The 12,233-nt window shown below is 57.0% G+C and overlaps 1 protein-coding gene across 1 annotated transcript in view; it reads left to right on the top strand.

The window, feature by feature from the left end:
• The window catches only part of LOC106001556 (receptor-type tyrosine-protein phosphatase N2-like), a 37,808-nt gene that overhangs the window by 13,109 nt on the left and 12,466 nt on the right, over window positions 1-12,233 (top strand). Inside the window, exons 2-5 of the mRNA XM_013036630.1 lie at window positions 218-337; window positions 1,882-2,048; window positions 6,674-6,727; window positions 8,638-8,702. Coding sequence (XP_012892084.1) covers window positions 218-337; window positions 1,882-2,048; window positions 6,674-6,727; window positions 8,638-8,702 — 406 coding nt within the window. The remainder of the gene's footprint in view (window positions 1-217; window positions 338-1,881; window positions 2,049-6,673; window positions 6,728-8,637; window positions 8,703-12,233) is intronic.

Below are 12,233 nucleotides of genomic sequence, written 5' to 3'. Positions count from 1 at the left end.
TCCTGTGAGGACCCACGCACTGCCCCCCCTCCTGCGAGGACCCACGCACTGCCCCCCCTCCTGTGAGGACCCACACACTGCCCCCCCTCCCGTGAGGACCCACACACTGCCCCCCCTCCTGTGAGGACCCACGCACTGCCCCCCCCGTGAGGACCCACACACTGCCCCCCCTCCCGGGAGGACCCACGCATTGCCCCCCGCCCCATCCCGTCTGCAGATGGTGTGGGAGAGCAGCTGTGCCCTCATCGCCATGTTGACGCCCCTGGCTGAGAACGGCGTCCGGCAGTGCCACCACTATTGGCCGGATGAGGGCTCCAACCTCTACCACATCTACGAGGTATGTGAAGGGGCCCTGGCAGCGTGGTCCCAGTGGCTACGAGGTGGGGCATCCATGTGCAGGGGCTTTGCACCTTCCATACTCAGAGAGGCCAACAGCTTCACTCACACAGTTATGGGGTTGTGAGGATTCGGGTAAACCATGTTGTCCGCCATTAAAACTGCATATGCACCCTCGGCACCAGTGGTTCACACCTATCACCCTAGCTACTCAGGAGGTTGAGATCTGTGGATCGAGCTTTGAAGCCAGCCTGTGCAGCAAAGTCCACGAGAGTGTTATCTCCAGTTAACCACCAGAAACTTGGAAGTGGAGCTGTTATTCATTCAAGTGGTAGAATGCAAGCCTTGAGCAAAAAGCTCATGGACAGCACCCAGGCCCTGAGTTCAAGCCCCATGACTGACCAAAAAAACTGTATAAACCCCACCCAGCCTGGGCAGCAAAGTCCATGAGACTCTTTATCTCCAATTAACCAGCTAAAAGCTGGGAGTGAAGCTGCTCCAGTAGTAGAGCACTAGCCTTCAGCAAAAAGGCTCAGGACAGCACCCAGGCCCTGAGTTCAAGCCCCAGGACTCACATGACAGAGAGAGAAAGAGAGAGGGAAGGAAGGGGGGGCTGGAGGAGAAAGGAAGGAAGGCCCTGCACAATCTCAGTGCTGACAACAACAACAACAAAAACCTCCATCCGGCAAGGCCACCAAGGCCTCAAGCAGGGTTTGCTCTCACAGAGAACACTGTCCTTGTTGGAATGGCTGGCAGTTTCTTTGCCTGGGCCAAGCGTCTTCTGTGGCTCTGATGGGAATTCGGGGCCTTAGCACTGGAGCGTCTCTCGCAGGGCTGCATGCCCACATCCGGGTGACGTAGATGAGCATGACCATTGAATCAGAGACCACGATGCCCAGTCACACCCACACCACCCACGGGCTTGCTTACACGGGGCCTAGTCATACCACAAGCCCATCCACGGCCCCCGTTCACACCACAGGGCACCCACGGGGCCTGCTCACACCACAGGCCCATCCACGGCCCCCGTTCACACCACAGGGCCTGCTCACACCGCAGGCCCATCCATGGCCCCCGCTCCCTCCGCAGGCCTCACAGGCTGCAGCCTGAAGCGTGCTCACTCACAGCTGCGCTGCCGCTGGCTCTCATGGTCACCAACCTCGCTGAGACTTTGAGAGCCTTGGAGGGGCCCGGGGTCACCTGCTGTGCGCTCATGGGCAGACCTAGCCATTGCTGTCGTTTTCTGAAGTGTGCATGACTTAGAAGCACACAGGGCCGGCTGGCTGCATGGCTGCAGCTGTGTTGTCGTTTGTGTAGTTAGTTAATGTTCACGCCCGTGGCTTCAGCATGTACACAGACCATAGGCACAAGTGAGCTCACGTTGGAGTGGGGACAGGCCCTGGGACCAGCCAGTCCCCTCGGGGGTGGGGACAGGCCCTGGGACCAGCCAGTGCCCTCGGGGTGGTGTCACGCATGTCACCGCCGCAGTTCTACCTGTGTCAGACCCAAGGCGTCCACCGCCCTGTCCCCTGCTCCTCCCCACAGGTCAACCTGGTCTCTGAGCACATCTGGTGTCAGGACTTCCTGGTGAGGAGCTTTTACCTCAAGAACCTGCAGACCAACGAGACGCGCACCGTGACCCAGTTCCACTTCCTGAGCTGGCACAACCAGGGTGTCCCCTCCTCCACAAGGTCGCTCCTGGACTTCCGCAGGTAAAACTAAGCTCTGGCCAGCAGGCCACTGTCAGGGTGGGGGCGGCAGGAGGAGACGCAGGCCGGTGCTAGATTCCCATGTTTCTAAGATGCCGCTCGCGGGAGATGGTCCCTCTGTGCTCCAACAGGACAGCAACAGGAAACAGAGGAAGGATTCATCTAGCAACAAGTGATCATTGTGAACTGGTCTCCAGGGTTAGCAGTGTCAAAAAGCAAGGGTTCAGGCATCTTAGAATGGTGGAAATATGGCCATCGGTCAGGACAGGAGTCAAACACCAGCCTCCTGAAGTTCCTGTTTTGTGAGGTTGCAGTAATCAAGCCAGGTTTTTGCTTGGCTACTGATCTACCCTCTTGGGTGATGGGAGCACACTTGTGGATAGAAGCCTGGGTCTGGCCGGCGTGACTGTGGATATTAATGCGATTTTGAAACGGGAAGCTTAAAAACAAAACTCCATTTGTTTTGGTCTGTTGTCAGCCAGTCACTCAGTAAGTTATCTTGCTCTAAAGTGCATTTGCTCAGCTGTCGAAATGAGTGCTAGACTGTCTTACAGGAAGGTTTGAGATTAAAAGGAAAAGAAGACAAAGAACGAAAAGAAAAGCACGTAAAGTCAAAGCTTTAGTTATCTGTCACTCTGTTCCCCTGGCTACCCCCTGAGGAGCAGCAGCCTCGCATTTCACAGTCTCCGGGAGACTTTGGGCCTGCGGAGGCACGAGGCTGTGTCTGAACAGCCAACAGCCCTGCGGTCTGCACGCACACCGTTCAGGGGAGGTGAGAAGAGTAAACCAGTTGCCATAAAGGTGGAGTTTCAGCGTTACCTCTGGGGTTCTTGAACTTGCACATTGCAGATCGTAAGCTTATTAGGATACTGTTTCTTTTGCCTTTTAGTCCATTTTGAAAAACCAAAAGAAACCATTTGTCTGAAACATTCTTTGGATCAGACAGCCTGTGAAAGAGCTCTGGGAGAGACAGGGATTGGGTGTCACATACACGTTCAGTGGCTCCTGCCTGTTCTCACCTCCCCTGGGGATGCAGAGGTGACCCAGAACCCTGAGCACTCCATGAACCACCTACTGCGCACCACCCACTCCATGCAACACCTACTGCGCACCACCCACTCCATGAAACAAACACCTACTGTGCACCAATCCTCACCACCCACCCCATGAACCACCTACTGCGCATTAATCCTCACCACCCACCCCATGAACCACCTACTGCGCGCCACTCCCTCCTGCCCACTGTGGTTCCTGCCATTAGATGTGTCTTCTCAGCGCAGGTTTCCTCCCAAAGGCAGAATGCCGAAGGTGGCTTCAGAAAAGTGCTGATCCTGGCAAAATGGATGCAGCTACAAAGATGGCTGCCCACCCCACCGCCCGTCTTTAAGCCCATCCCCGGCATCTGCGCATGTGTGTACACAGGCTTGTGTCTGTGTCCACCCATGAAATGGAACATGCCCACCCCAGCCTCAGGATTCACAGTGCGTCACGCAGGAGTGAAAGCGGGATCCCCAGAATTCCCTTCAGCCAGAGGACTGTGATCCAAATTTTTGAGCAATTAACAAGAACACAAACTCCCCGGTAGGCCAGCCTCGTTGCGTGGCTGGGCCAGGTTGCCTGCCGCGCACCTCCTTGGTCAGGACTTGTGATGCTGCTGAGGCCTCTCCACACCTCAGCCAGTCGCCGACACAGCAGCCATGCCGCCCGCGCCCACGTAACCACCCGGCACTGGTTGCTGCTGTCTGTGTGAAACAGCCACCCGGGTGCCGGCAGCCGGAGAGGCGCTGGAGACTGCTGGGACTCCACAGTCGGCTCAGGGTTCCTTGTCTCCGACAGTAGGCTTGGGCCTGCGTGTGCACCAGGCACCCGCGATGTGTAATTAAATGTTCCTGGTGCCTAGAGGGGGCACATTTACACTTTAAAGAGAAGCCACTAAGAGATCATTAGCATCACATGTGAGGGCTGTGCTTTCAAGCCTCTCCCTCTTACTCTTCCCTTTCCTCCTCTCTCTGGCTCTGTTTCATGCTCTCTCTCTCTCTCTCTCTCTCTCTCTCGCCTTCTTGCTGTGTGTCATAACATCCACTAACGCTGCTCACTGTACAATGGACAAACCCTTACTTTGCCAGCTAATTAGCGGTGGCCGGTGTCATTTTTGTGATGTTGCAGCTAGTAATATGAGCCCAGTTGCATAGTCACAAAAGTGATCATTGGAAACTGTGCCTGCTGCAGGGACCGGGCGACCCTGCGTCTTTAACGACCTCACCTTTGCTTGCTGTCGGTTTGCGCCTGCCACTCAGTGGCCCAGGGCTGGTGTGCATCGCTAACCGGTCCTTCTCGGTGAACTCCGGTGGAAGTGTGCATCCTCTCGCTGTCTCTCAGTGCCGGAGACCTCTCGCTCACTGACACCTTGTCAGAGTAAACTGAGACTGCTGTGCACTGCTCATCTTCATGACTGGTCTGCATCTGCATCTCAGGCCCGCCGGATGGACGGACGGACACGGGGCTCCCCGGGCGGTGGCTTTGCTTTCCTCTCTATGGTGTGTCATTGTGCTAAGCCGAGGGACGTGCATGATTCCGTGCCAATAACGTTCCAAACCTGCCACCACTGCGGGGTCTCACCATGCCTCTCCTCGGTGGCCCTGGTTGTTTGTAAGTAGGTCTAGCCTGGGCGGGGCCTCGGGCAGCCGGCCGCCACACCCCGGAGAGAACGCACTTAGCCGTGTGGTAAGGGAGGACTGCAGGCAGGGCGCACAGAGAAGTGCCAGCCTGCAGCACGCCCCTCCCAGCACTTCCTGCCTGGCCAGGTCAGGGGCGCATTTGGCAGGCTGGGACTGAGCAGCTATTAATGGCGGACTCCTTCCTGGGTGATGTGGTTAGAAAGCACCCGGCCCGGCCACAATGCCCCGTGCCAGGGCCAGGCTTGAAGGGGGAGGCCGGCCCGGGCCAGGCTGACCCGTGAGCTTGCTGGATGGCACGCATACCATTTTTTCTTTTGACTTTTTGCTGTTTTGTTGTTGTTCGTTTTGTTTTTTGGCATGGGGGTGGGAACCCAGAGCCTCACGCACACCTGTCTGGCACTCGGCCACTAACCTGCATCCCAACCAAGCCTGTGTGCTGTCTCGTGGAGAAGGCAGCCCCGGCCCTGCCTGGGGTCCCTGGGGCCCAGCGTCTGTCCCACCAGCCAGCGCTCCCCATGCCCGCGCGGCCCGGGCAGGGCAGCCGGCTCTCTCAGGACCGGGAGCGCTGAGGCGCTGAGGTGCGCGGGCCCCGGGGGTCCACTCCTACCCTCCCCTCGCTGCCCAGCCTCCCGGCAGTGGTGGCAATCCATGAAGGGGCTCAGAGCTGGTGTGGCCGCCAGCTCCCCCCGCCCGAGGGCCGCGGCACTCAGAGGCAGAGGCAGCAGCTGCAGGCGGGGCTGCGTGCTGGCCTGTCTGCCGGAGGCCGGCCGAGCCTCACCACTCACGCCTGACCCCCAGCCTCCTCTCCTCTCTGTAGGTCGGGGTGCAGACTCCCCCCGTCAGGTCTCCTTCTGTGAGCTCCATAGAGGGACTAGGAGAACGGGAAAAGGCAGGCCTCTGACACGAGCCGCATGGAGCTGAAGCTCTGTAGAGCACCGGTGGCAGGGCCGCCTCCCCCCCCCCCCCCCCCCCCCCCCCCCCCCCCCCCCCCCCCCCCCCCCCCCCCCCGCCCCTTCCTCCAGACAGGGCATCTCCACAGGGCCCAGCACCCAGCCCCCCCCCCCGCCAGGGGATGGCTCCCCGCGCCGTCACTGCATAACACTTGGGCCTGTAATGCCGGACTTCATCATCACATGTTCTGGAATGCATCTGTCACTCCTTTTTCTTTCCAGTAAATTGAGATCCTGTCTTTAATTTTCTTTCTGTGAAATAGTTCACTAAGAATTTTGATATGCTTTGAAAACATGTTTAGTTGTTCACTGAATTTTTAAAAAAGAAACAATCGGAGCTTACACAGTGAATGTGAAATCAGTCCTCCGATTTAGATAGGGGTGGTTAGCCAAATGTTAAATATGTTCTCATTGTTACCTTGGACAGCGCTGGTCTAGATCCTGCAGGAGGAAGCTGCTTTGAAGCAAATGCAGATTTATGAAAACAAAAAAGATTTAGATATCTGTACCCAAAGCCCACAGGCCAAGGAGAGAGTTAGCCACACTGGATCTGCGCGCACCGCGTGCTAACATGGTGCGTGGAAGCTCTGCATTTCTACTGCAGAGCTCCAAAGTCTCAGTGACGCGTCAAAGAAGGCCACACCCCAGCTGAGGACCGAGGACTGAGGGGAGGGAGGGCGGGTCTGCAGGGGGGAGGGCTGGGGGAGGGCTGGGGGCCTTGGCTCTCTCATTCCGATCCCTAAAGTAGTCACTGGGGGTCGGGGGACGGGGACACCCTGAGAGTGTAAGGACTGCTTTTAAAGCTGGTTTATTGAGTTGATGTTGAAAAGGAAAACCCTGGAAATGGCTGGTGTCTGTTGTATCTGTTCTTGGCCCAAACAGGCTGTTACAAAATAGTATCAATGATATATATGGGCTGCAGGCATTGGCTTGTTGGCTGTTTTGGATAGTACGGAAGCTCAGCACATGGCTATAATCCTTATATTTCTTTTTATTTCAGAAAAGTAAACAAGAGCTACAGGGGCCGTTCTTGTCCAATAATTGTTCATTGCAGGCAAGTACAACTTCTCACCTGGCTTAAATTTGTGCTGTTTTAAAAAACTAATATAATTAATAAAGAAGCTGGACTTTCTGATTGCTTAACAAATACATCTAGTTGGTATTTCTAAAAGCAAACAATACTCACTGGATTTGCTCTGCATATGGCTAAATGAAGTCGGCATCCGTCCTGCGTAAGAGCTGCCTTCTACCAGGGACCCGGCCTCAGCCGGTCTCCACATCGCCCTGTCTCTACATCACCCCGTCTGACCACCTGGCCTTTCCCTAAATCTTTTTGGTGCCAGTACTTTCCATGGAAAGTAATTGTCCCACGGTAGCCACCGCTGCATTGAGCAAGGCTTTGGAATCCTGCAGGGAAGAGGACCCGCCTGAGGCCACAGAGAGACCAGTCTGAACCCCAGGAGCCCGGCTACTGGTGGCGCATACCCTTAAGTAGTTAAATCTGCCCGGGTGGGAATGGAGCTCAGCCGCAGTCCTCACTGCACCAAGTGCTCAACTACCTTTGGCGAGGCGCTCGTGTTCCATTTTTCTAGAACTGGCTCATAGAATATTTCTTTCTGCCTGGAAAGAAAAGGAACCCGAGTATCTCCAAAGATCAAGTATGAAATCTGTGGACTCAGCCAAGAAGGACGTGTGCTTGTCCGTGTGCGTGCACACATGTGGACATGTGCTTGTTCGTGTGCGTGCACTCGTGTGAGGGGCCCGTGCTTGCCTACGGCTTTGCCTCTCACAGAGTAGAACATGGCTCTCCCCATGAATGTGCTAAGACGAGCCACAGTCCATCCGAAGACTTGCAGTATTTCTTCAACTATTCCTGGGATCTGCTCTGCCCGGAAGTCAGACACATTCACCAGAGGCGTGCCCGCTGTGAGGTCTGCGGGGAGCTGTGTGCGTGGCTGCGTGCCCTGGTCACGGCGCGGTGAACACGTACATGCGTGGATGGGTGAAGTTCCGATCTTTCCCTCTGCTGCTTTTCTGGACCATTTGTTTGGAGAAATGCGTAGGAGCCGAGGGCAGCGACTGTACCTTGAAGAGCGGCCTGTGGGTCTGCGGGGCTCTGGGAGTAACAGACCAGCCCAATGACTCCGTCCTCCCGTCTTGTTCAGGGCGAGGTCACCTTGCCCTTGAAGTGCCCACTGATCTTCCTGGGGGAGGAAGTGTGGCTGGTGTGCGTGCAGACGGAGCTTACGCTGCTTGGAGCAGCCTGGCTCTTGGGCCGGGGTGTCTCCGTCCTCGTAGGGAGCGGGGCGTGGGGAGGCATTTTGCTCATGCCGAGAGGTAAGCCGGCAGCTTTTCTCCCAGAAAAGGCATTTTCTTTTTTTCTCCATTTGCTATTGTCAAGTCAGTGCCGCTGCTGGTGGCACTGCAGGTCAGCGGGGACGCCGAGGTGAAGTGAGAGCACTTTGATTACCTTTGCCATCCTCACCACTAGTGTAGTAGTTGTGCGGCGGTTACACGTTCGCTGTGTTCCTGGCGTGTTCCGGGGCGGGGCACACTGCACACCGCACACCTTCAGGAAGGACAGGCGCGGGGAGCAGAGCCAGCGCCGCCCGCCCCGACGCGCTCAAACCACGTTCCATTTCCCCATCTGGCCATGTTTACCAGCTCTGGTCCAAGGGCAGGGGATAGACATAGAAAAGAACGGAAACTGCGTTCCACGCGCAGCGCCATCCTGGAGGATGGTTGAAGCCCCAGGGTCTACGCCTCCCACTCTGGCCCCTCCCCTCCTTTCTTTCCTCCTCCTCTTCCTCTGCACCCTCCCCTCTCCATTCCCCCCTCTTCCCCCCTTCCCCTGCAACCTCCCTCCTCTGGCAGCCCACTTAAGCATGAAGGGAGCGCTGGCGGCCAGTCTGGGCGGGCGTGCCGGGCCGGCAGCATCTTCATTCTCTCTCCTTCTGTTGACAGTGACGGTGCAGGCCGGAGCGGAACCTACATCCTGATTGACATGGTTCTCAATAAGATGGCCAAAGGTGAGACCGCACGTCTGGCTGCTCTGCGGTGGCTGGGGATGGGGGGTGGTTGCTATGGTAACGCGGGCACTGCCGTCAAGGGGGGCCTTGGGGAATGGGATGGTGGTTGCCCCTTCTCTGTAAATGCAGTCAAGGCCACTTGCAGCAAGAACCTTTGTTTTTGAGGTCTGTCCTTTGTTGTTAGATGAGCACATAGTAAGGTACACTGATATTCTGTCCATGTGTTCGATATTCGCACCAGAGAGAAGGCATGTGAGTCAGAGTATCCTTTGGGTTCTCTGCAGCTCTCCACAGGGTAAGACCCAGGTTTCTGACCATGGCTGCCCCCAAATTCCAGGCCAAGGCCACCCAGAGCAGGTCATGATCACCAGAGCAGGTCATGATCACCAGAGCAGGCCAGGGTCACCCAGAGCAGGTCATGATCACACAGAGCAGGCCGGGGTCACCCAGAGCAGGTCATGATCACCAGAGCAGGCCAGGGTCACCCAGAGCAGGTCATGATCACCAGAGCAGGCCAGGGTCACCCAGAGCAGGTCATGATCACCAGAGCAGGTCATGATCACCCAGAGCAGGTCATGATCACCAGAGCAGGTCATGATCACCCAGAGCAGGTCATGATCACCAGAGCAGGCCAGGGTCACCCAGAGCAGGTCATGATCACCCAGAGCAGGTCATGATCACCAAAGCAGGCCAGGGTCACCCAGAGCAGGTCATGATCACCAGAGCAGGTCATGATCACCAGAGCAGGCCAGGGTCACCCAGAGCAGGTCATGATCACCAGAGCAGGTCATGATCACCAGAGCAGGAGGCCAGGGTCACCCAGAGCAGGTCATGATCACCAGAGCAGGCCAGGGTCACCCAGAGCAGGTCATGATCACACAGAGCAGGCCGGGGTCACCCAGAGCAGGTCATGATCACACAGAGCAGGTCATGATCACGTAGAACAGGTCATGATCACCAGAGCAGGTCATGATCACCAGAGTAGGTCATGATCACCAGAGCAGGTCATGATCACCAGAGCAGGTCATGATCACCAGAGCAGGTCATGATCACCAGAGCAGGCCAGGGTCACCCCCCAGCAGACCAGGCTTACCCAGGATCCCCCCCAGCAGGCCAGGGTCACCCCCCCAGCAGGCCAGGCTTACCCAGGATCCCCCCCAGCAGGCCAGCGTCCCCCCCAGCAGGCCAGGGTCCCCCAGAGCGCTAAAGGGAGCCTTTGCCCTTTCCTTTGGTGGCGCGGGGACTGGGCCGTGCTGGGGCCTGCTGCCGTGCTGAGCCCTGTCCCAGCCCCAGATGAGGCGACACTCTCTGCGCACCTCCTGACAAACTGTGCTGGGCTCCCATGGTCCTCACGTGGAGACGCACAGCCTGACCGGAAGCCAGGGTGTAGACAAAGCCAGTGTCAGGAGGGCCCTGCACCCAGGGCTCCCGGGTCTAGGAAACGGGCCTGTGCAGCGGTCTCTAAAGCAGAGGCCATTGTATACAGTCACTGGCTATAGAGCTCTACTGTTATATCTTTAAATCTCAATGAAAGACCTTTAGTTCTGAGTAATAATACTATAAAATAGCAATTTAATAAGAAGAAATGTTGAAATATAAAAAAAAACTAATATAAAGCAGAGGCCAGGGAAAGCCTCATAACCGTCTCTGTGGGGCCCACACCTGCAAAGTCACAGGGCAGAGGGAGGGACACGGGGCGGGGAAGGAGGGGCCGTGGACAGAGGGAGGAAGGGGCCTGGGGAGCGAAGGAAGGAGGGAGGCATTTTTGGAACAAAGACGTAGAAGACACGGGCCCAGAGGGGAGCTGTTGGGGGAGGGGGGAGGCCTGATCAAGACACTGTGTTTCGCACACTGCTTTTTTGAACGCCAACTCTGCACAACTACTTGAAGATAATTTAAAAATAAACAAGTAAGATGAGCAGCCCCTAATTTACACAGCAGGACTGCGGGCCACAGTGGAGTTCCCTGAAGGGCCACAGCCACACCAGGGGCCAGAGCCCTGCCTGGTGCCAGCTGCCGCCCGAGGCCTCACACGCACGTCAGGAGCCAGAGCCCTGCCTGGTGCCAGCTGCCGCCCGAGGCCCCACACGCACGTCACATGACGCTGAGCGCAGAAACAAAAAGAAAACTCAAACATGCACATTGCTTCTCATGATTGTCTTTGTTTTTAAGACATAACACTATCCTAGCAATTTTAGTTAAAGTTTCTTTTCCCCTTGTCCAATAATGCTGCTGTGTCTCATTGATTTTTGTTTTTGGTGGTCCTGGGGCTCGAACCCAGGGCCTCACTCTTGCCAGGCAGTATGCTCTACTTACCTGAGCCATGCCCCCAGCCCTGGTTAAGTAGCTTTTCCTTTTCAATTTCTCAGTGACTGGAGCTCAGAGCTATAAGCAAAACTCATACTCCTTCCTTTGTCCCTCTCTCCTCGCTCTCCAGACAGAAATCTTTTCCTTCTGTGACACCAAGATACTTGAGAATTACACAGCCTATTTTAGTGAAGGACGTCCTGTCTGTTCACACTTGTAACCGACTCACACCTAGTGAATTACTTGGGCGACACTTATTACAGATGGAAGCGTACACGTCCAGAAAAGCAGCTGAGCAGACCTGGGCCTGTGGGCCTGGGCTGGGGCTCACTGGTGACCGCCAGCCGGTGCACGGAGTCTGGGTGCCCTGTGCCCAGGCTGGCCTGGGGAGGCCACAGGGCAGGAAGGCCTTGGGGACCAAGCCGGGAGGGCTGACTATTGCCGCCCCGCCCCCCTCCCCGCCCCCCAGTGAGTGTGCTCTGCAGCTCCATTCAAGTGTGGGCTCAGCCTCTAACAATGTGAGCTCAGCCGTGTGGAAGGGGGGGGGAGGGGAGGCTCACCCACCTCGCTGACCCGCTCACCCCCACAGCAGGGGCCTGGGTGTGAAATGCCCTGACCTGGGGTCTCCAGGGAGATCAAAGGGCAGACAGCCACCACCCCAGGAGCCGGGCCTTTGTCCTGGGCTCCCGCCAGAGAGGCTGGAAGCCCACGTTGCTAACCCAGCCTTCACCAAGTGATCAAAGGCGCAGAGCCCTGCTCGAGAAGCCTTGCTTCCCACTCCCCTTTCTTAAGAAGAATGGTTGCACCAGGGCAGAAAAATGCCCGTCCACAGCTCTCCCGCGGCCCGGCTGCCCTTCGCCCCCAGCTCGGAGCGTGACCCCCAGCACGCCCAGCTCCCTGCTCAGCCCAGGGCGGCTTTCAGGGATTAAGGACTTTGGGCCTGGCAGAAGGACCCAGAAGAATACACTTGGAACAATGCAAGTCCTTTCTCTACCATCCAGTTTATTAGCAAGTAGACAATAACGTGCTTGTCCCCCACTCTGCGGGGCTCTGAGGGGCTCTGAGGGCTCTGAGGGGCTCTGAGGGCTCTGAGGGGCTCTGTGGGGCTCTGAGGGGCTCTGTGGGGCTCTGAGGGGCTCTGAGGGCTCTGAGGGGCTCTGAGGGGCTCTGAGGGGCTCTGAGGGCTCTGAGGGGCTCTGCGGGCTCTGTGGGGCTCTGAGGGGC

The sequence above is a fragment of the Dipodomys ordii genome, unplaced genomic scaffold, assembly GCF_000151885.1.
Source record: "Dipodomys ordii isolate 6190 unplaced genomic scaffold, Dord_2.0 Scaffold315, whole genome shotgun sequence".
In the NCBI taxonomy this organism is placed as follows: Eukaryota; Metazoa; Chordata; class Mammalia; order Rodentia; family Heteromyidae; genus Dipodomys; species Dipodomys ordii.
This window is presented reverse-complemented; position numbering and strand designations above follow the sequence as displayed.